This window comes from Macaca thibetana, chromosome 17 (genome assembly GCF_024542745.1).
Source record: "Macaca thibetana thibetana isolate TM-01 chromosome 17, ASM2454274v1, whole genome shotgun sequence".
Taxonomy (NCBI): domain Eukaryota; kingdom Metazoa; phylum Chordata; class Mammalia; order Primates; family Cercopithecidae; genus Macaca; species Macaca thibetana.
The window spans coordinates 1,652,352-1,679,092 of record NC_065594.1 but is presented as its reverse complement, the minus strand read 5'-3'; the positions used below and the strand labels follow the sequence as shown (position 1 = coordinate 1,679,092).

At 40.3% G+C, this 26,741-nt stretch overlaps 1 protein-coding gene across 6 annotated transcripts in view; it reads left to right on the top strand.

Moving 5' to 3' along the window:
- Positions 1–26,741, top strand: part of ZDHHC20 (zinc finger DHHC-type palmitoyltransferase 20) — an 89,659-nt gene that overhangs the window by 14,155 nt on the left and 48,763 nt on the right. For all 6 annotated transcript variants that reach the window (XM_050766495.1, XM_050766498.1, XM_050766496.1 and 3 more), the window contains exons 2-3: positions 18,206–18,232; positions 22,733–22,836. In XM_050766495.1, the coding sequence (XP_050622452.1) occupies positions 18,206–18,232; positions 22,733–22,836 (131 nt within the window). The remainder of the gene's footprint in view (positions 1–18,205; positions 18,233–22,732; positions 22,837–26,741) is intronic.

Below are 26,741 nucleotides of genomic sequence, written 5' to 3'. Positions count from 1 at the left end.
CAAAGCAATGGAGGATAAATAAATGCACTATCCATCTAGCAAATAAACTGTACTTCACTGAAGCAACAGAAGGAGGCACTGGTAGAAATAAGAAATTAAGCAAGCCCTTTTGCCACAGAGGGTTTCTTGCTGTGAATGGTCCATGAAAATCAGCGTAACTCAGCATGAACGATAATTAAAAAACAACATCCATGTAGATTTCTCTGATTCAAAAAATGAGAATCAGTGCTTTTCAGTAGATGGAAATACATTAAAAGGCAACAAAGGAGAACTAATTCAGCATCCAGACATAAATTAAATATAAATAAATATCTGCTGAATAAAAGAAACTCCAAAGTTTTTTTTTTTTTTTTTTTTTTTTGAGATGGAGTCTTGCTCTGTTGCCTAGGCTGGAGTCCAGTAGTATGATCTCGGCTCACTGTAACCTTCGCCTCCCAGGTTCAAGCAGTTCTTGTGCCTCAGCCTCCTAAGTAACTGGGATTACAAGCGCACGCCACCACACCCAGCTAATTTTGGTATTTTTAGTAGAGACAGGGTTTCACCATGTTGGCCGGGCTGGTCTTGAACTTCTGACCCCAAGTGATCCACCCGCCTTGGCCTCCCAAAGTGCTGGGATTACAGGTGACGTCAAAAGTTTTTAAAACTCAATGAAAACAGTCAAAGAGCAGGAAGATTTGAAATAAGAGCTGTTCAAACTCAGGAAAGAAATGGAAAATAAGACAATATCAGAAATGAAGATTAAACTACAAGATGCCCAAAGGTGAACAGATATGACTGAAGATACAGTGAAGGTATAGAGGATAGAAATGGAAAAAGCTAAGAACCTGTACTCAAGATAAAGGGAAAGGTAAAAGGATTGGAGGAAAAAATGATGGATATACAAAATAGGCTAAGATTCATTATTATAATCCACCATATTAATACATCTTGTAAGAAAAATCATTTCTGTATATACCAAAAAAGTATTTGAAAAGTCCAACACATCCATTCTTGATTGATAATAAAATAGGGGTACATAGCATAAACAACATAAACAAAATTTATGTACACACAAAATGCCTGATAAAATTCCACTATAAAACCAGGAATAATGATGCCTATTATGTCTACTACTTGGTAACATTGTATTGACGGAATTAATTACTACTTTCATTCAAGAGAAAATAATCAGGAGTGTGAGACTTTGGAAAAGGGAAAACTATTTCTGTGCGCAGTGTATCTGATGGTGTATGTTGAAAAGCCAAGAGAATAACAACAGAAAACCTAGACAAAAAGAACTGAGTAAAATGGCAGAATAAGGGCTGGGCGCGGTGGCTCACGCCTGTAATCCCAGTACTTTGGGAGGCCGAGGTGGGCAGATCACGAGGTCAGGAGTTCAAGACCACCCTGGCCAACATGGTGAAATCCCATCTCTACTACAAATACATAAGTTAGCCGGGCATGGTGGCGCGTGCCTGTAGTCCCAGCTACTTGGGAGGCTGAGGCAGGAGAATTGCTTGAACCCAAGAGGTGGAGGTTGCAGTGAACGAAGACTGTGCCACTGCACTCCAGCCTGGGCAACAGAGTGAGACTCCATCTCAAAAAAAAAAAAAAAAAAGGCAGAATAAAATAGCAAACAAAACCCAATACTTTTTATATATACAATAATTTAGCTTGAAAATATAGTGGAAGAGGGCTGGGTGCGGTGGCTCATGCCTGTAATCTCAGCACTTTGGGAAACTAAGGTGGGCAGATCACGAGGTCAGGAGATCAAGACCATCCTGGCTAACACAGTGAAACCCTGTCTCTACTAAAAATGCAAAAAAAAAAAAAAAAATTAGCTGGGTGTGGTAGCGGCGCCTGTAGTCCCAGCTACTTTGGGAGGCTGAGGCAAGAGAATGGCGTGAACTCAGGAGGCGGAGCTTGCAGTGAGTGGAGATAGCGCCACTGCACTCCAGCCTGGGCAACAGTGGGAGATTCCGTCTCAAAAAAAAAAAGAGAAGATACAGTGGAAGAGAACTGTCCATATCCGGTAACATTAAAAAGAGAAAATACCTTAGAAAAAAACAAGAAAAATGTCAAACTCACAAGAGGAAAACATTCTTAAGTCTTCCAAAATGTGACTTGAACAAATGAAAAGACATTTCATACTTGATGTTCATAGACAGAATAATTCAACATTACAAAGATGCCAGTTCTCCCCCAATTAATGTATAAATGAATTCTAATCCCAGTAAACTGTTTTTTTTTTCCCCCCTGGTGCTAGACAAATTGACACCAGAGGTCTTGTGGAAAAATAAGAGAGAATAAGCAACCAGGAAATCTCTGAAAAATAAGAGCAATAAGGAGGGGAAATTCCCCAGATTTTAAACCAGAAAGCCTTATAATTAAAACTGGGGGAGCAGGAAGTATATGAGAACTTTCTACTTTCTGCCCAATTTTGCTGTGAACTTAAAACTACTCTAAAAAATAGTGTCTCTCTCTCTCTTTTTTTTTTTTTTAAACTGTGTGATATGGTGCATGGACAGACGTGTTGACTAATGGAACAGTATATAATGTCCAGAAATAGACTAATAAAGAAATTTAGAATATTGTAAAAATAGCACATCAAATTACAGAAGAAAAGATGGGACAACTGGATACATATTTTGTAAGTAAAATCACATCCATACCTCATGCTGTGTTTTAGTGTAAACTACAAATGGATAAAATCTTTCTTTTGTCATATACACGTGCGCGCACACACACTTTTTGTTTTTGAGACAGAGTTTTGCTCTTGTCACCGAGGCTGGAGTGCAATGGCATGATCTCAGCTCACTGCAACCTCGGCCTCCTGGATTGAAGTGATTCTCCTGCCTCAGCCTCCTGAGTAGCTGGGACTACAGGCGTGTGCCCCCATACCTGGCTAACTTTTGTATTTTTAGCAGAGACAGGGTTTCACCATGTTGGCCAAGCTGGTCTCAAACTCCTGACCTCAGGTGATCCACCCACCTCGGCCTCCCAAAGTGCTGGGATTACAGGTGTGAGCCAGTGTGCCCGGCGGATCTTATATTTTTAACTTTTTATTTTAAAATAATTTGATTTGTGAAAAACAGTACAAACAGTTGTCATATAACCTTCACCCACATTTTCTAAGTGTTACTATTTGTCATATGTGCTTTGTAATTCATTCTTTCATTCTCTCTCTGAAATGTATGAGAGTAAGTTGTAGGCCGGGCGCGGTGGCTCAAGCCTGTAATCCCAGCACTTTGGGAGGCCAAGACGGGCGGATCACGAGGTCAGGAGATCGAGACCATCCTGGCTAACACGGTGAAACCCCATCTCTACTAAAAAATACAAAAAAACTAGCCGGGCGAAGTGGCGGGCGCCTGTGGTCCCAGCTACTCAGGAGGCTGAGGCAGGAGAATGGCGGGAACCCGGGAGGCGGAGCTTGCAGTGAGCTGAGATCCGGCCACTGCACTCCAGCCTGGGCAACAGAGCCAGACTCAGTCTCAAAAAAAAAAAAAAAAAAAAAGAGAGTAAGTTGTATAGCTAATGCCCCTTTACGTATGTTTAGCTTTATTTCCTAAGAACAAGAACATTGTCTTTTTTTTTTTCCTGAGAAACAGTCTTACTCTGTCGCCCAGGCTGGAGTGCTGTAGTGCATTCTTGGCTTACTAAAACCTCTGCCTCCTGGCTTTGAGCAATTCTCGTGCCTCAGCCTCTCTCTTGTAGCTGGGATTACAGGCGCGTGCCACCACACCTGGATAATTTTTGTGTTTTTAGTAGAGATGGGGTTTCACCATGTTGGCCAGGCTGGTCTTGAACTTGTGACCTCAGGTGATCCACCCGCCTCAGCCTCCCATATTGCTGATATTACAGGTGTGAGCCACTGCGCCTGGGAATTAGAATATTATATAACCAGAGATTTGTTAAAATCAATAGATTAGTATTGATTAAATACTACTCTTTAATCTGTAGGCCTATTCAGACTTCATTTGTCCACTCAGTTCCTTGTTCTGCTCCACAGTTCAGTGTAGGATCACACGTTGCAGATATCATGTCTCTTTAGTGTCCTTATATTTGGAAGAGTTCTTCAGTCTTTGTTTCATAATCATGATTTTTTAAGAGTACAGGTTTGTTTTACTTTGTTTTGTTTTGAGACAGGGTCTCACTCTGTTGCAGTGCAGAGTGCAGGCTGGAGTGCGGTAGTGTAATCGCGGCTCACTGCAGCCTAGACCTCCTGGGCTCAGGCAGTCCTCCTGCCTCAGCCTTTTTAGTAGCTGAGACCACAGGCATATGCCACCATGCCTGGCTAATATTTGAAATTTTTGTAGAAGCAGGGTCCCACTATGCTGCCCAAACTGGTCTCAAGTTCCTGGGCTCAAGCGATCCTCTTGCCTCAGCCTCCTTACGTGTTGGGATTACAGGTGTGAGCCACTGCACTCGGCCAAGGTTTATTTTGTAAATGTTCCTCAATTTAGCTTTACCTGATCTTTCCTCATGATTAGATTCAGAGAATGGCAGGCATGCCTTGGTGGAAAAATTGCGGGTTTGATTTCATATACCACAATAAAGGAAATATCAAAATAAAGCAAATCACACAAGTTTTTGGTTTCCTACTGCATACAAAAGTTATGTTCACCCCGTACTGTAGTCTGTTAAGTGTGCAATAGCATTATGTCTTTAAAAAATAATTTTTGCTCAATAATGCTAGCAATTAGCAGTCACCTAAGTCTTCAGCAAGTCTTGATCTTTTTGCTGGTGAAAGGTCTTGCCTCGATGATGATGGCTGCTGACTGATCAGGGAGGTTGTTGCTGAAGGCTGGGGTAGCTGTGACAATTTCTTAAAATGACGAGATTAAAGTTTGCCACATCTGTTGACTCTCCTTTCACAATATTTTTCTGTAGCATGTGATGCTGTTTGATAGCATTTTACTCACGGTAGAACTTCTTTCAGAAATTGGAGTCAGTCCTCTCAAACCCTGCTGATACTTTATCAACTAAGTTTATGTAATATTCTAAATCGTTTTTGTCATTTCATCAGTGTTCACAGTATCTTCACCAGGTGTAGATGCCATGTCAAAAAAAAGTTTTCTCTTCCATAAAAAGCAACTCCTCATCTGTTCAAGTTTTATCAGGAGGTTGCAGCAATTCCATCACATCTTCAGGCTCTGTTTCTTATTCTGCTTCTCTTGCTGTTTTCACCACATCTGCAGTCCCTTCCTCCACTGAAGTCTTGAACTGTTCAGTGTCATCCATGATCTTGGACTGGAATCAGCTTTTTCTATACTCCTGTGAATGTTGATATTTTGACCTCCTCCCATGAAAGATGAGTGTTCTTTTTTTTTTTTTTTTTGAGACGGAGTCTCGCTCTGTCGCCCAGGCTGGAGTGCAGTGGCGCGATCTCGGCTCACTGCAAGCTCTGCCTCCCGGGTTCACGCCATTCTCCTGCCTCAGCCTCCCGAGTAGCTGGGACTACAGGCGCCCACAACCGCGCCCGGCTAGTTTTTTGTATTTTTAGTAGAGACGGGGTTTCACCGTGGTCAAGATGAGTGTTCTTAATGGCATCTAGAAATGATGAATCCTTTCCAGAAGGTGATCAATGTACTTTGCCTAGATCCATCAGAGGAATCACTGTGGCATCCATAGCCTTATGAAATGTATTTCTTTTTTTTTTTTTTCTTTTTTTTTTTTTGAGACGGAGTCCCGCTGTGTCGCCCAGGCTGGAGTGCAATGGCCAGATCTCAGCTCACTGCAAGCTCCGCCTCCCGGGTTTTTACGCCATTCTCCTGCCTCAGCCTCCCGAGTAGCCGGGACTACAGGCGCCCGCCACCTCGCCCGGCTAGTTTTTTGTATTATTATTTAGTAGAGACGGGGTTTCACCGTGTTAGCCAGGATGGTCTCGAACTCCTGACCTCGTGATCCACCCGTCTCGGCCTCCCAAAGTGCTGGGATTACAGGCTTGAGCCACCGTGCCCGGCCTCTTTTTTTTTTTTTTTGAGACGGAGTCTCACTCTGTTGCCCAGGCTGGAGTGCAGTGGTATGATATGGGCTCACTGCAAGCTCCACCTCCTGGGTTCACACCATTCTCCTGCCTCAGCCTCCCGAGTAGCTGGGACTACAGGTGCCCGCCACCATGCCCGGCTAATTTTTTTTGCATTTTTAGTAGAGACGAGGTTTCACTGTGTTAGCCAGGATGGTCTCGATCTCCTGACCTCGTGATCCGCCCGCCTCGGCCTCCCAAAGTGCTGGGATTACAGGCGTGAGCCACCGCGCCCGGCCCGAAATGTATTTCTTTTTTTTTTTTTTTTTTTTGAGACGGAGTCTCCCTCTGCTGCCCAGGCTGGAGTGCAATGGCCGGATCTCAGCTCACTGCAAGCTCCGCCTCCCGGGTTCACGCCATTCTCCTGCCTCAGCCTCCCGAGTAGCTGGGACGACAGGCGCCGCCACCTCGCCCGGCTAGTTTTTTGTATTTTTTAGTAGAGACGGGGTTTCACCGGGTTAGCCAGGATGGTCTCGATCTCCTGACCTCGTGATCCACCCGTCTCGGCCTCCCAAAGTGCTGGGATTACAGGCTTGAGCCACCGCGCCCGGCCCGAAATGTATTTCTTAAATAAATAATAAGACTTGAAGGCCAGGCGCGGTGGCTCACGCCTGTGATCCCAGCACTTTGGGAGGCCGAGGTGGGCGGATCACGAGGTCAGGAGATCGAGACCATCCTGACCAACACGGTGAAACCCCGTCTCTACTAAAAATACAAAAAACTAGCTGGGCATGGCAGCGGGTGCCTGTAGTCCCAGCTACTTGGGAGGCTGAGGCAGGAGAATGGCGGGAACCCGGAGGCGGAGTTTGCAGTGAGCTTAGAACCGGCCACTGCACTCCAGCCTGGGCGACAGAGCGAGACTCCGCCTCAAAAAAAAAAAAAAAAAGACTTGAAAGTTGAAGTGACTCCTTGATCCGTGGGCTGCGGAATAGGTGTGTTAGCAGGCATAAAAACAACATGAATTTCCTTGTCCATCTCCATTAGAGCCCTTGGGGTGGCAAGGTGCATTTTCAATGAGCAGTAATATTTTGAAAGGAATCTTTTTTTCTGAACGCAGTAGGTCTCAACAGTGGGCTTAAAATATTCAATAAAGCAGCTGGGTGCGGTCTGTGGCTGGTTTGATCCTCTGTCTAGAACACTCGAACTTCTTTCGTATCAGCGTTGTTGCACTTTCTTATTCATCTATTCGCTGGAGTAGTACTTCTATTTTTCTTCAAGAACTTTTCCTTGGCATTCACAGCTTGGCTAACTTTGGCCCAAGAGGCCTAGCGTTTCGCCTGTCTCGGTTTTTAACATGTCTTTCTCACTAAGCCTAGTCATTTCTAGCTGTTGATCTAAAGTGACAGGTGTGTGACTCTTCCTTTCACTTGAACACTTAGAGGCCATTGTAGGATTATTAATTGGCTTGATTACAGTATTGTTGAATAGGGAGGCCCAAGGAGAGGGGGAGAGATAGAGGAATGTCTGGTCAATGGAGTGATAGAAAAACCACATTTATTAAGTTTTCCATCTTTTTTTTTTTTTTTTTTTTTTTGAGATGGAGTCTCGCTCTGTCGCCCAGACTGGAGTGCAGTGGCCGGATCTCAGCTCACTGCAAGCTCCGCCTCCCGGGTTTACGCCATTCTCCTGCCTCAGCCTCCAGAGTAGCTGGGACTACAGGCGCCCGCCACCTCGCTCGGCTAGTTTTTTGTATTTTTTAGTAGAGACGGGGTTTCACTGTGTTAGCCAGGATGGTCTCGATCTCCTGACCTCGTGATCTGCCCGTCTTGGCCTCCCAAAGTGCTGGGATTACAGGCTTGAGCCACCGCGCCCAGCAAGTTTTCCATCTTATATGGATGCAGTTGGTGGTACTCCAAAACAATTAAAATAGTAACCTCACAGAGCACCAGAGCAGGTATTATGATAATGAAAAAGGTTGAAATACTGTGAGAATTAACCAAAATGTGACATGGAGACACAAAGTGAGCAGAAAGTGTTGGAAAAATAGCACAGGTAGACTTGCTTAATGCAGGGTTGCCACAACCTTCAATTTGTAAAAAACACAATGTCTGCAAAGCACAATAAATGGAAGCACCTTATGAGGTGAGATGTGCCTATGTGTTTTCAGCAAGAATATCACGGAAGTAATGCTGTGTCATTGTAACATTTTGGAGACCGTTAATATTGATCAACACCTAAGGTTGTGTGTGTTATGTTTCTCCATTCTGTAAAGGTATAGTGTTTCTTTGTAATTAATATTCTGTTAGACCACCACCTCACACGGATTCCTTTTTGAGGAAGGACTTGTTGCGTAGTTTTGGTCAGTGCAGTCAGCAGATAGCTTCCAGCACTTTCAGTGTGACTCATATCATCCAGGGTCACACCCTTCCTGGTGCAGCTTGCACACAATGCCTGAGTGAGGTGGGGTGGGACTGCCCACTTCACAGCTCCCTGCCAGTTGCTGAGGCTAGGCCTACATTGCAGTGAGATTGCTCCCTTAGCCCTCTTATACCTCTTCCCCCTTCCTTTCACATATGCTGGTCCCTAGTAAATACATTGCACCCCAAACTCTATCTCAACATCTGATTCCAGAGAACCCAACCTGAGTCATTTCTTATTGGGAGACATTTTGAAACCCTGTGAATAATCCGTTTGTCATTACTTTCACTTACTTCTTTTAGCATCTATTGAGACTTCTTGCTTGAAACAGTTATTACTGTGCTGGTTGCCAAATGGTGTTTTTCTTTCTTTCTTTTTTTTTTTTTTTTTGAGACGGAGTCTCGCTCTGTGGCCCAGGCTGGAGTGCGGTGGCGCGATCTCGGCTCACTGCAAGCTCCGCCTCACAGGTTCACGCCATTCTCCTGCCTCAGCCTCTCGAGTAGCTGGGACCACAGGTGCCGCCACCTCGCCCGGCTAGTTTTTTGTATTTTTTAGTAGAGACGGGGTTTCACCGTGTGAGCCAGGATGGTCTCGATCTCCTGACCTCGTGATCCGCCCGTCTCGGCCTCCCAAAGTGCTGGGATTACAGGCTTGAGCCACCACGCTTGGCCCAAATGGTGTTTTTCTAATTCCATGATTTCTTCTACATTTACTAGTTAGAATTCTACCATATGGAAGATATTATCCTTCTCCCATTTACTTATTTATTGATTCACTCACATATATCAGCATGCACCAGCAAATTCTATTTTGTGAGTTATAATCTGATGTTTATTGTATTGTTCAGTTTGTCCCAGATTTGGCCAGTAGGTGCCCCTTCCATCTTGTTTCTGTGTGCTTTCATGTGTCCTCGTTGTTTTTAGTACTTCCTTTCTTTCTGGCACCATATTTCAGTGTTGTTTCTTACTTTTCCTGCCGCTGGAATTGGTCATTTCAACAGGGACCAAGAATGAATGTAAAAACTGAAAACATTAAAGCATTAGAAGAACATATGGGTGGATGATCTTAAGGCAATGGGAAAGCCTCTAACAATATCTCAGAATCACCAAGCCCAATAGAAAAGACAAACAAACAAACAAAAACCAATAAGCAGATGTTTCACAGGGGAAAAAATGAAAATGACACATAAAGAAAAGATACTGACCCTCACTTACAAGATAAATACGAGTTAAAATTACCCTGCCATACCAAAAGTTTGAAAACTTCATCCAGTAGACTGCAGAGAAACAGTCAGTCTCATTCATTGCTGGTAGAAGTATAAAATGATACAACCCTTATAAAAGTTTTTTTGCAAACAGCTAAACACATGGTGGAAAGATTTACGTATGGTTCAGTAATTCCACTATTAGGAATCTACACTGAAGATAAACTTCCACAAATAAACAGCACATGCACAAGGTTATTTATTGCAACATTGTAGTAGCAAAGGATTGGAGACAACACAGATGCCCTTCAATAGAAGGCTGATTGTATAACTGGAATATCCACACAATGGAACATTGTGCAGTGCTTTAAAAAAGAAAGGAATGTCTCTGTGTGCTAATGGGTAGTGATTTCTAGAATTTGTAGGACATTTCACAAGACATCTGGCCTGATCTTTTCAAAAAGTCATCATCATATGGATTTAGGGAAGATGATGGTAATAGTGCATTATTTTTGAGTCACTCCAAATCACTGCATAAAAACAGAACTTGAACAGTATCTGTAGCAAAACTAGTTTGCTAGAGAATGAGAGTGAGCTTCAGACAACCAAATTGACTGCAGAGATATAAATTAAACTCTAATATGAGCATTCAATATTTATTATATTTATTTTCTTGTAGACCCAAGACTAAGACTAAATGAGGAATAATGTTTGTCATGGATACTGTACGCTTTCACAGTGTAGATACAGCACAGCTACTAGAGAATGGAGAGGGACTATGTGAAAACATTATTCAAACTTTTAAGTAATCATATTACTGGCAGTGTTATTGGTGTCATTATCTTGAGATTATGGGGTAAGCAGTATGGGATATTACAGTTCTTCATCCCTTGTGTCCTTGAGAACCAGAATTCTCAATGGAAAAAGGAGATACCAATGTGAGATAGAAGATGTTAAGTAAAAACCCCGTAGACTTTGATTTTAATTGGAAATATCAGTATAAACTTACCAGGTATTTTATCTTCCTTTTAAAATGGCATGCACACACACGCACACACACACACACACACACACACGAAGGAAAGGAAAACAAACCCTGTTGATTACTAGTCATTTGTGTAGAAAATCCCAAAGAATCTGCAAACAAGCTACTAGAACCAAAAAGTGAATTTAGCCAGCACACAAGGTCAATAAACAAAACTAAAACATTTCTAAATAGTATTCTATAGCAATGAGTAATTAAAATTGGAATTTTTAGAAATGCTGTTTATAATAGCACCAGAAACATGAAATATTTTAGGGATAAATCTAACAAAATATGTGCAAGGTTCTGTGTGTTAGAGAAAATCTAAAATGAAGAGCTACGCCATGGTCATGGGCTGTAAGACAATATTCCAAAGACATTAGTTCTCCCCAAATTGATCTGTAAGTTCAGCCAGTGAAAATCCAGGCATCGGCCAGGCGCCGTGGCTCACGCCTGTAATCCCAGCACTTTGAGAGGCCAAGGCGGGTGGATCACGAGGTCAGGAGATCGAGACCATCTTGGGTAACATGGTGAAACCCCATCTCTACTAAAAAATACAAAAAAAATTAGCCAGGCATGGTGGTGGGCGCCTGTGGTCCCAGCTACTCGAGAGGCTGCGGCAGGAGAATGGCATGAACCCAGGAGGCAGAGCTTGTAGTGAGCCGAGATCGCGCCACTGCACACCGGCCTGGGCTACAGAGCGAGACTCCGTCTCAAAAAAAAAAAAAAATGTGATGTATGCCTGTAGTCCCAGCTACTTGGGAGGCTGAGGCAGGAAAATGGCATGAACTCAGAAGGTGGAGGTTTTAATGAACTGAGATCGTGCCACTGCACTCCAGCCTGGGTGACAGAGCAAGACTCTCTCTCAAAAATAATAAAATAAAATATGAAATAAAATGAGAGCAAGACTCTATCTCAAAAATAATAAAAATATGAAATGAAATAAAATGAAAAATATATTACAGACCTAAATATAAAACCTATAAAACTTCTAGAAGAAAACATATAAGAAACTGTGACTTTCATAGGCTGGCAAAGATTTCCTAGGCATGAATGATAAAAGAAAAAAATTGATAAATTAAGACTTCGTCAAAATTAAGAGTTTGTGCTCTTCAAAAGACACTTAAAAATATAAAGAGGCAAGTTATGGACTAGGAGAAAATATTGGCACATACATATCAAGATTTATATCCAGAATATATAAAGAACTCATGACTCAATAAGCAATACAGTTAAAAGAGGGGCACCATTGAACATATAACTTCACAAATAAGGGATACTGATTGTTAATAAACACATGAAAAGATGCTGTACATCATTAGTTATTAGGAAAACACAAAAGCACAATGAAGATACCACTGCATATTTTTTGGAACAGCTAAATTTTAAAAACTGTCAGTTCTAAGCGTTGGTGAGGATGTGGAGCAACTGTAACTCTGATCCATTGTAAGTGGAAGTGCCAAACATTTTGTGCCAAATACAGCCACTTTGAAAACAGTTTGGCTGTTCCCGGTAAAGTTCAGCACATGTTTTAACATCAGACCCAGCAATCCCGTTTTTAGATATTTACTTAAGTAATAAAAACTGATATTGTTTGACTGTGTCCCCACCCACATCTCATCTTGAATTGTACTCCCATAATTCCCGTTGTTGTGGGAGGGACGCAGTGGGAGATCATGTGAATCATGGAGGTGGTTCCCCCACACTGTTCTCGGGGTAGTGAATGAGTCTCACGAGATCTGATGGTTTTATCAGGGGTTTCTGCTTTTGCATCCTCATTTTCTCTTGCCTCCACTGTGTAAGAAGTGCCTTTTGCCTCCGGCCATGATTCTGAGGCCTCCCCAGACATGTGGAACTGTTAAGTCCAATGAAACCTCTTTTTCTTCCCAGTCTCGGGTATGTCTTTATCAGCAGCGTGAAAATGGACAAGTACACAAATATTATGTCCACCCAAAGATTTGGTGAATACACGAGTAATCATAATAGACAAAAAGGTGAAATCACTCACGTGTCTATGAACTGATTAATGGATAAAGAAGTTGTCGCACCTCCTTATAACAGATGCTATTGGGCAGTAGGACAAAAAGCAGGGACTTCCAGTTCTGAGACAAGATGAAATAGAGACTCTTCTTCCTTTTCTTAGTAAGTACAGCTAAAATCCCTGGAAAATGTACAGAAAACAAACCTGAGAAGACTCTGAAAGGTAGCAAGAAGAAGCCAGATCAGCTAGGGACCTTGCGACCTGAGGAATAACATGGTGGTATGTTCCCTAGATTTATTTTTTCTTCATATATGTGCTAGAGAAGCTGTCAACCTGGAAACACCAGTTAATACAGACCAAAACAAACCCTAGAAAACCATTTTCATTAGTCAAGCCAGGAAAGGGACAACCTAGTAAGACAGAAAACTTGTAGACAATAACTGCCCTACTGTAGCCAAAAACAAAGACAAACTGTGCTCCACCCCCACTCTCACCAACAAAGACTGAGTATTGAGCTTAAGACTTCCCCACCTTGCCCAGCTGTAACAGGACCCCCTCCTGTGTCTCTTCCCCAACATTCCTGCTGGGATAGTATCAGAAAAGGTGAAGCGCTAGTCAGGAGCCTAGATTTTCATTCCCACTGGGCAGTAATGATGTGTGCCTTCCATCCCCCCACCCCAAACAGTACCAAGTGCCCTCTCATGGTGTCAATGGAGGCTATGTGGGAAGCACTAAGGAGGCACCTCTACCATTCCCAGCCAAGATATGTCCGCAGACGCCTAGCGGGGAGCCGGGACTTGTACTCTCACCTGATGGCAACAAGGTGGTGCTCCCACATCTCCCACTGTGTGGAGTCAGAGGAGGCCTGCAAAAACAAATTTAAATAAGATCTAGAGTCTCAAAACATTCAGGGTGCAATACCAAGAACCAGGAAAACTAAATGAGAAAAGACAATAGATGCTAAACCTAAAAAGCCACTGATGTTGGAATTACCTGACAAGGACTTTAATGCAGCTATCTTTAAAATGATTCAATTTGCAATTGAATCATGAAAAAATATAATTCTCAACAAAGAAACAGAAGACGTAAAGAACCAGATGGAGATTTTTAAACTGAAAATACAATAGCCAAAATTTTGAAAAGTCAACAGCAGAACGGAGAGGGCAGAGGAAAAAAATGAATGAACTTGAAGATAAAACATTAGAAATTACCCAGTCTGAACAAAAGAGAGAAAATATACTGAAAAATAAAAATGAACAAATCATCAGGGACTTGTGGGACTATTTTTAGAAGGTCTAATATTTGTACCATCAGAGTCCCAGGGGAGAAGAAAGACGATATGGTTGAAAAGGTATTCAAAGAAATGATAGTTTAAAATTTTGAACTTGGTGAAGGACATACTCAAGAAGAACTCAAGAAGTTCAGCAAACTCTGAACAGAAAAATCCCAAAGAAATCCACTCCAACATACATTATAACCAAATTTCTGACAACTAAATATAAAATCTTGAAAACAGTGAGGACACTTTACCTATAGGGGAAAAACAGAGTAACAGCAGATTTGTCATCAGAAACCATGGAATTTAGAAGGAAGTAGTACATATTTAAAGTACTGAGTGGAAAGAACTGTCAACCCAGAATTCTATATCCAGCATGTAACTGGCCCATCAAGGTTGAAAGTTGACAGTTGCACATTCAGACAGCACATCCTCACATTACAAGAATTCAAAGCTAAAACAGGATAAAGGAAATAATAGAGCTTCTTTGTCACATGCTTCTCACTTGTTAAGGAGGGCAAAACAAATTTTTCCCAGTGACAGTTTTTCCCTCCCTCAAGATGTACCTTTTGCAAGAACTGGATCCCGTAGCCATAGTAGATACAAGTATACTGATAAAGTGAGTATCTGACATTTTCAGGCTCAATAAGTGGGAGACAGGCAAGAAGGCAATGAAGTGAAGAATAGGACATAGCCAGCCCTCATGTTCACAAAAAACCATGAATTAATATTGTCTCTAAATGAGATTAGTGTCATTGACAAGGTTGAAATACGACATTTCTTACATTTAAAAAATCATGTATAAACATTTAGTATGCCTAATAGGTTTTTGTTGTTGTTGTTGTTGTTGTTGTTGTTGTTGTTGTTTGAGACAGAGTCTAACTCTTTCACCTAGGCTGGAGTGCATTGGCGCGATCTTGGCTCACTGTAACCTCCGCCTCCCAGGTTCAAGCGACTCTCCTGCCTCAGCCTCCTGAGTAGCTGGGACTATAGGCGCATGCTGCTGTGCCTGGGTAATTTTTTTTTTTTTTTTTTTTTTTTTTTTGAGACGGAGTCTCGCTCTGTCGCCCAGGCTGGAGTGCAGTGGCCGGATCTCAGCTCACTGCAAGCTCCGCCTCCTGGGTTCACGCCATTCTCCTGCCTCAGCCTCCCGAGTAGCTGGGACTACAGGCGTCCGCCACCTCACCCGGCTAGTTTTTTGTATTTTTTTTTTAGTAGAGACGGGGTTTCACCGTGTTAGCCAGGATGGTCTCGATCTCCTGACCTCGTGATCCGCCCGTCTCGGCCTCCCAAAGTGCTGGGATTACAGGCTTGAGCCACCGCGCCCGGCCAATTTTTTGTATTTTTAGTAGAGATGGGGTTTCACCATCTTGGCCAGGCTGGTCTTGAACTCCTGGCCTCGTGATCTACCCACTTCAGCCTCCCAGTGCTGAGATTACGGGCATGAGCCACCATGCCCAGCCCTAATAGTTTTTGTAAGCTTGGTTTTGTCATCAAAAGAATTTTTATAAAACATATTTTGGGGCTGGGCATGATGGCTCATGCCTGTAATCCCAGCACTTTAGGAATCCAAGGCGGTGGATCACGAGGTCAGGAGATCAAGACCATTCTGGCCAACATGGCAAAACCCTGTGTCTACTAAAAATACAAAAATTAATCAGGCGTAGTGGTGTGCACCTGTAATCTCAGCTACTCGGGCGGTTGAGGCGGGAGAATTGCTTAAACCCAGGGGTTGGAGGTTGCAATGAGCCAAGATCGCGCCACTTCACTCCAGCCTGGGTGACAGAACAAAACTCTGTCTCAAAAACAAAACAAAACAAAGAAAAAAATATTTTGGGATCCCCTTAAAATGGAATAGCCTTGTCTCGCTGTGAGAGGTTCTACAGATTGCTGTCCCGAGCCATGTCTTTGTCTCTATAGTTAGAGGTGCCGTTAGCAAATATTGAGAGCTTGTTCCATGCTGTACACTGTTTCAGAGGCTAATGAAAAAGTCATGTCCTGTACCTTCAGGAAAAAATCCTAGAAGGAACTATGAACTGTAAACCAGTAATTGCAAGTGTCAGGGGTGTTATGAAAGGGAAAGTATAAAGTGGTGTGGGATTATGTACCGAGATTTATTTAACCCATTCTGTGGTCAGCAAAGTCCTCTGTGAAGAAACGATTCTAGGCCATTGTTGGTTGGTTGGTTGTTTTTTTTTTTTTTTTTTTTTTTTGCAACAGAGTCTATTTCTGTTGTCTAGGCTGGAGTGCAGTGGTGCAGTCTTGCTCACTGCACCCTCTGCCCCCTGGGTTCAAGCGATTCTCCTGCCTCAGCCTCCCAAGTAGGTGGGGACTATAGGTGCGTGCTACCACACCTGGCTAATTTTTGCATTTTTTAGTACAGATAGGGTTTCACCATGTTGGCCAGGCTGGTCTCGAATTCCTGACCTCAAGTGATCCGCCCATCTTAACCTCCCAAAGTGCTGAGATTACAGGCGTGAGCCACTGTGCCCGGCCTAGCTTTGTTTTTATATGAAGCAATTTTGTTGTTCCCTGAATATCTTAGTGAGAGGCTGGAAGAGACAGCCACTGGAAACTGTTAGCTAGATGTGATTTTAAATTCGGATTCTCTACTTGGAGGAGGGTGATAACACAGTGTATTATCAAGTTTTCATCCTTACCAGTAGTCTGAACAGACTTTTAGTTCAAATCCCTTCTATACTACATATACTAGCTCTGTGACCTTAGGAAGGTCATTTAATTGTTTTGAGCCTTAGTTTACTTATCTGTAAAATGGAGCTAATGATAACTTGCAGGGTTGTTAACTATTCTAAGACATGATTCCACACTTCAAGGAGCATTTAGTCCAGTAAGGTGAGACAGACATATTGACAAATAATTGAAAAAATAAAAAGAAAAATGAGATGGTGTGGTAAAGATGGAAGAGTGATCAGTGGTGATATAAAGGAGTGATCTACTACTCTGCCTTAAGAGGGACTCAGGAAGGCTTTACAAAGGAGCTAGTATTCAAAACGGGCCTTGAAGGATGAATAGACAAGGTACATGGCACATATGAAACAGCTTGATGCATCTGGGAGACCACAATTTGTTTAGAATAATTAGACCAGAAATATGGGCAAATGACAGAAGAAATTAGAGAGGGCCTGGCGCAGTGGCTCACGCCTGTAATCCCAGCACTTTGGTAGGCTGAAGCGGGCGGGTTCACTTGAAGTCAGGAGTTCGAGACCAGCCTGGCCAACATGGTGAAAACCCATCTCTACTAAAAATACAAAAATTAGCCTGGCGTGGTTGCACACACCTGTAATCCCAGCTACTCAGGAGGCTGAGGCAGGAGAATCACTTGAACCTGGGAGGTGGAGGTTGCAGTGAGTCGAGATTGCACCACTGCACTCCAGGCTGGGCGACAGAGCAAGACCCTGTCTCAAAAAAAAAAAAAAAAAAGGAGGAAACTAGAGAGGTAGACAGATTGTAGATTACAGAGGGCTTGTAGTGTTTGCTACCTACCCTGAAGATTTTGGACTTCATTCTGAAAGTGACTCACAGGTGTTGAAGAGTGTTCATCAGATTTGCTGCTGGTGGTGATGTGTTACACTGACTATGGGAAGGTGCCTTAAGCTGTTGCATTTGAGGAAGGCAGTGGGAAGGGATTGGAGAATAGGTGACAGATTATAAACAGACTTAGGTAGTAGAACCAACATGACTCGAGGCCATTGGATTATCCAGAAAGAAAGAGTAGATAGCAGTTCCCAGGGTTTCAGTCTTGGTAGACTGAAGTGGTCGTTGGCTTTATTCATCACAAGAGTGATATAAGATGGAAGAAAACATAAGAGAGGTAGACACTGAATTACGTTTTCTGTGCATGGTCTGACTTCTTCAGTATTTGATTATTCAGAGAAAAATAAAACACTAAAAATTAGGGTAAGTTCTTCTACTTTTTTCTTTAGAAAAAATGCATTTGTCTTGAGCATAGATTCACAAAGAGGTTGATAAGAGTACATTACAGACTAATAAATAAGTTATGAGGGTCATAGAGGACAGTTCTATTCATTCTGCAGATATCATTAAGGAAAGAGCTAAAGAAAACATTGCAGCTATAACCATGTTGATACACTTAAAATTAATAAAGTTCTGAAAACATTTGGTGTGACTGTAGTGTTAATGATAAAGAATTTGAATTTTAGCATTTTAATGGTTTTGGAGTTTTTTTAGTGCAATTTTGACTTTGCATTAGTGTCTACAATTTATAACTAAATTTTATTTTTTTGAAAATGATATTAAGATGAATATTCAACCTGAAATAAAACTTACATACAAAATGTTTAAAGTATATTTATTCACTGTTTTTTCTTCTATTCTAGTTACTATTTTTGGAAATGAAGAAAATGGTAAGACACTTTTAGTTTCAATTTAAGTTAAATGCTTAAAGATATTTTAATTGGAACAGACTTTTTATTTATTGATGAATACGTGTGTTTTTGTTTTTTAGAAATAAAATCCCTATCTTTAAATTTTAAGTAATTAAAACAAGATCTAGTAATGGGGTTATTTCCAGACCAAAACATTTCATGTATTCTCATTTTGTGTTATTTATGTAAATTAAAGTAGCCATTATTTTGTACAGCACCTAGTACCCAAACTTCTTTGTGTATTTATATAAATATTTCTGTCACGTATGTTCTTCAAAACTTTTTATTTGGATTTTTAAAAATATGAGTTCTAGCTAGCTAGGTTGAGGAGACAATTCTGCTTTCACGATGTCTGAATTTTATTGATGGTTCTCGTTTAGGCATTTGTTAAAATCACACTTTACAATGCACAGATATTTAAGAAAATAACAAGAATGTAAATTTGTAAATTGCATTACCAGTTTAAGGAAGCTAAAGTTTTTATAACAACTAAGTAAAAAAGACAGTGCCTAGAGGGAAAAATCATTTCTCAAAATTTCACTGAGATAAAAGCATATGTCATAAGTCTGATGAGATTAAATTTAAACAGAATTTAATTGGACATGCAAAACTCCAGAGGATTTCTAAAATACTTGAACAGTTAGAAATTATTAATATATAGTAATTCCTCTTACTGGAGATAATTAGGCATTAAGTATGTAAATCTTAAATTACCTTTAAATTTAATTTCTCAGTAACAGAATAAATGCAGACTCAGTTTGCTTATTTTCTTTCTTTAAATCAAAAATGTTTCCTGTATGTTGGAAGCACAGATACAGAAAGCAAAGAATTTAGAAGTTCTTATAAAATAACTTTTAACTTATATCATTATCTCTTGGGGCAATTTTTACCATGTCTCTCAAAGAGTCTTTTTTTTTTTTTTTTTTTTTTTTTGAGATGGAGTCTCGTTCTGTTGCCCAGGCTGGAGTGCAGTGGTGATCTCAGCTCACTGTAAGCTCCGCCTCCCGGGTTCACGCCATTCTCCTGCCTCAGCCTCCCGAGTAGCTGGGACTACAGGTGCCCGCCACCATACCCAGCTAATTTTTTTTATTTTTATTTTTTAGTAGAGACGGGGTTTTACTGTGTTAGTCAGGATGGTCTCAATCTCCTGACCTCGTGATCTGCCCGCCTCAGTCTCCCGGGGTGCTGGGATTACAGGCATGAGCCACATTGCCTGGCCAAAGAATCTTTCAATACAGTCTTAAGTTATTGCTGCTGTTAGCTTGTTTGTTTTTAAATTCAGTTACAGGTGATTTTTGAACTTTTGAACACAGAGTTTGGTATATAGGTTTCAGGTTTTTCTTTCAACTTTGATTTAATTTTCTCGGTTAACTATGATTTTACTTCCTCTATTGTAACCAATAGCAGGTATATGTAACCAGAAGTTTGCCTATTGATAATCACATTAATTTGAATTTAGTGAAAAGCATTGTTTTCTGTTATTCTTTACTCATTATAATTTAATAATACCATCTTTTAAGTACTTACTATATTCTAGGTCTTGTGTTAAGAGCTTTATTTTATCTATTTTTTAACAGGATATATTTTTAAGCAAAACCATTTTGTTTTGTTTTCATGAAGAAAAGAAATATTCTGAAATCATGTTAAATGTTTTTAAAACTATGAAGAGTATATTGTTTTTACATTTAAAGTATCTCAAAGTTACCATCTATCTCAAAGTTACACAATAGTGTATAGATGAGGAACAGCAAGCTTGATTTAATATGGAGTCTAGGCAAAAATATTTATAAAGGAAGTAAGCAAAGTGAAGATAACATTGCAGGGTTGTTAAATGGTCTCAGTGTTATCGTAACAGTAGGAAACTAAGTTCTTGCACGCTTTTCCAAAGGAAAAACAAATGAAGCAATTATATATAATATGTAAAAATACATATATATAATATGTATTTTTTCTTTTTCTTTCTTTTTTTTTTTTGAGATGGAGTCTCGCTCTGTTGCTCAGGCTAGAGTGCGGTGGCACGATCTCAGCTCACTGTAACCTTTGCCTCCCAGGTTTGGGCGATCCTCCCACGTCAGCCTACACGTAGCTGAGATTACAAGTGTGCACCACCACGCCCAGCTAATTTTTTGTATTAGTAGAGATGGGGTTCTATCATGTTGGCCAGGCTGGTCTTGAACTCCTGACCTCAAGTGATCTGCCCACCCCAGCCTCCCAAAGTGCTGGGAATACAGGCGCTAGCCACAGCACCTGGCCAAAGCAATGATATTGAGTCCATTGGGTACACCGTGGGGTTCAACCTGAAGGGAACTGACAGGATAGAGAAAGCAGATTTTGAAAAACCAGTTTTTAATGCGCATGACGATCAATGTTAGTGGAAGCAAAAAGAGCACATTTTAAAATAAAAGGAAGTTACGGTTACAATTTTATCTTGGCATCAGATACTTGCTTAGAAGTAGAATATGACCATTAAGATGATGGTTGGAAACGTGGAGGAAACTGTAATTTTAGCTAGGACATAGTGAAAAGAACCTTGGATTTTTGTCAAACAGATATGGGTTTGAATTCTGGCTTCATCATTTAATAACTAAGTGACGTTGGACAAAGTATTAAATTCTCTGAGCCTCACTGCTTACATCTGTAAACTGGAATGATACCTTAGAAGACTTACTGTGAGGGTTAGAAATAAGGCATAGATTATAGTGCCTTCTAGTTGGCTTTGGTACATAGGAGTGGTGATTTGAGTACCTATAGTCGGTTATGGTGACTGAGTAGTCCCATGGTTTTACTAGGATGCATTGGTAATGAGGTTGCAATTATTTCTTAGGAATTCCGCAGCCAAGAGGGAAAGAAACTACGAGCAACATATTTTACATCAGCCACTGAGATGGATTGGAAGCAAGGAGGCCAATTGGCTCTTGCAGCAATCCAAAGAACATAGGCACCAATTTATGAACTATGCACCGACAGTGAAAATAATGATAATTATTGAAATTTTTGAAAAATAATGAAAATAATAATAATGAGTTCACTTGGAGAGAAATTTTAGGAGCTAGAATTAGTAGCATTTGCACGGATAAGCTGTGAGATACGAGGAGTCGTTTCAGGCCTGGGTTTCTGCATTGGTCAGCTGTGTGACTGGAGTTTCTGTTCTCTGAGATCAGGCATGAACCCAGTACAATTTCAAAAGAAAAGGTTGGGTTGCAACAGGGTTGTCAAATTATTATTATTATTTTATTTGAAAAGAACAAGCACTTTTTAAACCAGAAACATAAGGGAAAATAAACCTCAGACCGAAGGAAGGAGAGTACTTCAAACTGAATACATGTTAGCTTTTACAAAAGCTTCATTACGTTCTTTTTTTTTTTTTCAGTGCAGACCAGTGAATACTTTTTCACTTCTTAAAATTGAGAAACACTGATATAGGGAATGCACAAAAAGGACCAAATTTTGGAGAAAATAATTAAAATGCCTGGATAAGACTAAGTAATAATATTAATAGTCAGTATTTATTGAGGATTTATTGTGTGCCAGGCATTCTTCTAAGTGTTTTGCGTGTATTAGCTCATCAGTATTAAGCAGCTAGCTTTACTGAAATAGGTAATTGAAATCTAAGCAAATTATTTGGAGAGTGCAGTATGAAGAAGTAATGAATTCTGAAAGTAACAGAAAAGACCTTTGTGGAAGGAGTAGCATTTTATCTGAAGTTTAAAAATGAGTAGAATTTCAGACTTGTCTATATTTATTATCTTCAGTGGGTTTATGGTGCTGCATTACAAACTGAAAAAGAGTTTAAGCATCTGGTAGATCTTGCTTCTTAAAGAAATCAGTACTACTTCTTTCAAATATGTAGAATACAACAAAAAGCTTAAAATTATATCAGTGACAATATTTGGAGATAGAGATGTTGGAATGTTACATTAATCTACTTGGGAAATAGTTATGTTAGATATTCAAAATGGCCAAAACTTTTTCTTGTTAGCCTGTATTGAACGGGAATGAAATTTAGGGTACTTTTTCTGAACAATACAGGGAATGAGTTATTCAGATGTATTCATCATTTATGGTGATGGTAACTTATTTTATTTACTTTCAGTTGACAGTTCCTTGGATTTAATGTTCATAGTAATAGATTCTGTTTTAAATAATTTTAAGTCATTTAAGATGAACTTTTGGAGAACTTGAAATATAGTGAGTGAAGAAAGTGTTTTAGCTTAAATCTTCAGCAATCTAATATAATCAAATCTCATCTTAAATCTCATCTTATAAACCAGACTGATAATCCTTAAATATAGGAACAGAGTATTTCTTCATATCTAGTAATGTTTCCTCATGCAAGTAAAGTTTATATATTTGATGTTTCAGTACATTTTAATTTGTTTATTGGATTCGGCCTCCTGACCCAATTATTGTGTTTTAATGTAATGCCTTTTGCTGTTTTCACCTGGATTCAATGAACTGTTATTTGTTTTTATTTACCAGGAAAGACCGTTGTTTACCTTGTGGCTTTCCATCTGTTCTTTGTTATGTTTGTATGGTCCTATTGGATGACAATTTTCACATCTCCCGCTTCCCCCTCCAAAGAGGTAAATTTAATGTTGGTAAATTACCAAATGTTTTAACTGATTATGGATTTTTTTTCCCTTGTGTTACCTTTGTTAAAACTTTACATAATGCATGTGTTCTGTTTCCATTCATAAAACTGCTTGGTTGCTCTGTACTGTGAATGTGAGTCATCAGCCTGTTCTCAGATACAGTCCACTGACATAGCATAGTAAAAGTTCAGCAGTATAGAAATGCTTACTACTTTTCTGCCATGCTATGTTTTCTTAAAGATATACTTTCTATTACTGAAATAAAAAGTCTTAAGGAACGGAATTGAGTTAGGAAAGTAGAGTTTATTTTTAGAAACTCTCAACATTTATATTTTCTCAGGCGTGAACAGATATGCTGCAATTAAAGAAAGTTTTGTGATGGAAACAAATTGTCTAGGCTATTGCTTACTTTAATATGACTAGTGTTTCTTCTAATTGGAGGTTCCATTTGGAAAATAATATAGGTAAACATTTATGTGGAGTAGGTTTTATGACCAGTATGTCTCTCTTACCTCGCCATAGCTGACTGAATTCTTCCTTCACTGAAAATTTCATATAGCAAGGTGGTTAAGAATATATTCTCTAGAGTTAGAGTTGTCTGAGTTTGATCTTTTGCTCTAACAATTTAATCTCTCCAAGCTGCAGTTTTCTTACCAAAAAATGGAGCTAACAATTGTGCCTGTCTCCGTAGGATGTTTGTAAAGATTGTGAGATTTATTCAGTTAAAACATGCATCTATCTATCTATCTATCTATCTATCTATCTATCTATCTATCTATCTATTTATTTATTGAGATGGAGTTTCGCTCTTGTCACCCAGGCTGGAGTACAATGGCATGATCTTGGCTCACTGCAACCTCCGCCTCCCAGGTTCAAGCGATTCTCCTGCCTCAGCCTCCTGAGTAGCTGGGATTACAGGCACGCACCACCATGCCTAGCTAATTTTTGTGTTTTTATAGAGACGGATTTCCCCATGTTGGTCAGGCCGGTCTTGAACTCCTGGCCTCAGGTGATCCACCCGCTTCAGCCTCCCAAAGTGCTGGGATTACAGGCGTGAGCCACCATGCCTGGCATGAGCTTTTAAAATAGTAGTTTACCTGCCACATTGTTAGGACTCAAATATTAGATGATGATGATAATGTAATCGTTTCCCTTTGTGTTAAATTTATCAAAATCATTAAAAATTATAGACCATATGTTTAAAAATAGTATCAACTTCTATTTAACTTTGCGGTGAAGAACATATATACAAAAAGTACGCATATGTGTACACACCTGTGCAACTACTACTCAATTCAAGAAACAGAACATTACCAGAACCCCATCAACCCCCGATGCTTCCTTTCAGTCATCCACTTCATAAGAAGCCACTCTCTTGCCTTCTAACAGCATAGATTAGTTTTGCCTGTCTTTTGTACTAAATATAAATGGAGTTTTGTAGTAGTGTGTGTATGGTGTGTATGTGTATGTCATAGTCATATGTGTGTATGTGGCTTCTTTCATTAACATTCTATTTGTAAGATTCATCTGTGTTACGTATAGTTGAAGATCATTCTAATTATTGTTTAGTATTCAGTTGTATGTAACACTATTTACTCGGTCTACTGTTAATGAGCATGTGGGTAGCCTCCAGCTTCGAGCTGTTACAAGTAGGGCTGCTGCAAACGTTCTAGTGCATGTCTCTTGGATAATATATATGTAGTTATTTTGGGTAGATGCCTAGGAATAGAACTAGTAAATATACATTTAACATTAGCAAGTAATGCCATACAGTTTTTTGCCTGCTTTTTCTATTAGATGCTTTTGTTTTAAAAGGTAAAGTAAACCATAAGTCAGACTTCAGTGTTGCTTCACATATATTCATCAGGCATTTGTTACTAATTAGTCAACCCTTAAAGTTATGTTACAAACTATCATCCATTTCTTAATCTTGAAATTGAAAAGGACTTAATTTTGTTTAATCAATTACTAGTAGTGATGACTATTGAAAACATCGCATGTGTAAAAAGTAAATAATTCTCATTACAGGAAATAAGAAATAGAATAAGAAAAATAATTGGTAGTACTTTTGAGAAGCAGTATACTGTAGAGGTTAAGAAAGCAGGCCGGGCGTGGTGGCTCATGCCTATAATCCAGCACTTTGGAAGGCCGAGGCAGGCAGGTGGATTGCTTTAGTCCTGGACTTTGACAACAGCCTTGGCAATGTAGCAAACCCCGTCTCTACAAAGAATAAAACAATTAGCTGGGCATGGTGGTGTGCACCTGTAGTCCCAGCTACTCGGGAGGCTGAGGTGGGAGGATCACTGAGCCCGGGGAGGTTGAGCCTGCAGTGAGCTGTGATCATGCCACTGCACTCCAGCCCAGGCAGCAGAGTGAGACCCTGTCTCAGACAGCAACAACAACAGCACCACACAGACTCTGGACTAACACTGCTCAGGTTCAGCTCGTACCTCTGCAACGTACTCTCTGTGTTAACTGTGTGACTTTGGAGACTTTCCTTAGTTGGTCCCTCCTCTGTAAAGTGAGGGTGATATTAGTACCCACCTCATAGGATAGCTGTAAGAATTGAGCAAGTTGATAATCTATGTAATTACTAATAGATACTATGTGGAGTTAATAGTGTATATAAAGAGCTCAGAAGAATGCTTAGCACCTAATAAGTACCATCAAAATGTTATTATTATTATTTTTTTGGTGGTTGTTCTAGCATATTGCATCCATTTCGCATTCAGCCCAGAGCTTAAGCCTTCACATCAACTTCTCCTTCATTCTCCTCTACTCCTGTAAGGTCATCTGTCTGCCCAAGCCTGTATCCAGTGACCTTGCTGTGGCATGCTTCATTTGCCCTGTCAGAGAACTTATCATCTGGTATTGTAATTGCCTGTTTACTAATATGCATCACATTATTAAGTTTTAAATTTTGTGAGGGCAGGGATATTTACATTGCATTCTTCACTAGATCCCCTCCCACACTCTCTGGCACATAATAGATTTTCAATAATTATTAAATGAACTAATTATTAAATCTTCATGGGCCAGCTAAGCTAAGCTCCAGGGACAACTAAGAACAGGAATTTAAGATTCTCTTTGCCACTGAGCTTACAGTGTGCTGACTGAGGTAGGCCTATATAAGCAATTACAGAGCTGTGAGTTTGGTGCTAACGTGATACCAAGCTCACAGCTTTGTTAGGAGGATCCTGTCAGCTCAGAGGTTGGTGCTAATAAAACACCAAACTCACAGCTTTTGTTAGGAGGATTCAGTCATCTCAGAGGTTAGAACAGTGCTTGGAGATCCAGGTCTAGGGGAATAGATTGGGTCTAAAAAGCAAAAACTGGGGCCAGACGTGGTGACTCATGCCTATAATCCCAGCACTTTGGGAGGCAGAGGTAGGTAGATCACCTGAGGTCAGGAGTTTGAGACCCGCCTGACCAACATGGTGAAACCCCATTTCTACTAAAAGTACAGAATTAGCCGGGTGTGGTGGTGCATGCCTGTAATCCCAGCTGTTTAGGAGGCTGAGGCAGGAGAATTGCTTGAACCTGGGAGGCAGAGGATGCAGTAAGCCAAGATCATGCTGTTGCATTCCAGCCTAGGCAACAAGAGCGAAACTCTGTCGCAATAATCATTATCATCATCATCGTCATCATCATCAAAAACTATAAATCGTTAAGGAAGTTAAGTTATAAATATGGGTGGGGTGTCTTTTTTTCATTGTTTCAATCAAGTACTTCTTGACCACCCACCGGATATCAGACTGTGCTAGGCTTAAAGGTAGAGACAAACAGTGAACAAATAAAATAATCATAAGTTGTGATAAATTTAGAAAAATAACATGGTAATATAATAGAGTATAACAAAGTAAAAGCTACTTTAGGGGAGAAAGAGCTACTTTTAG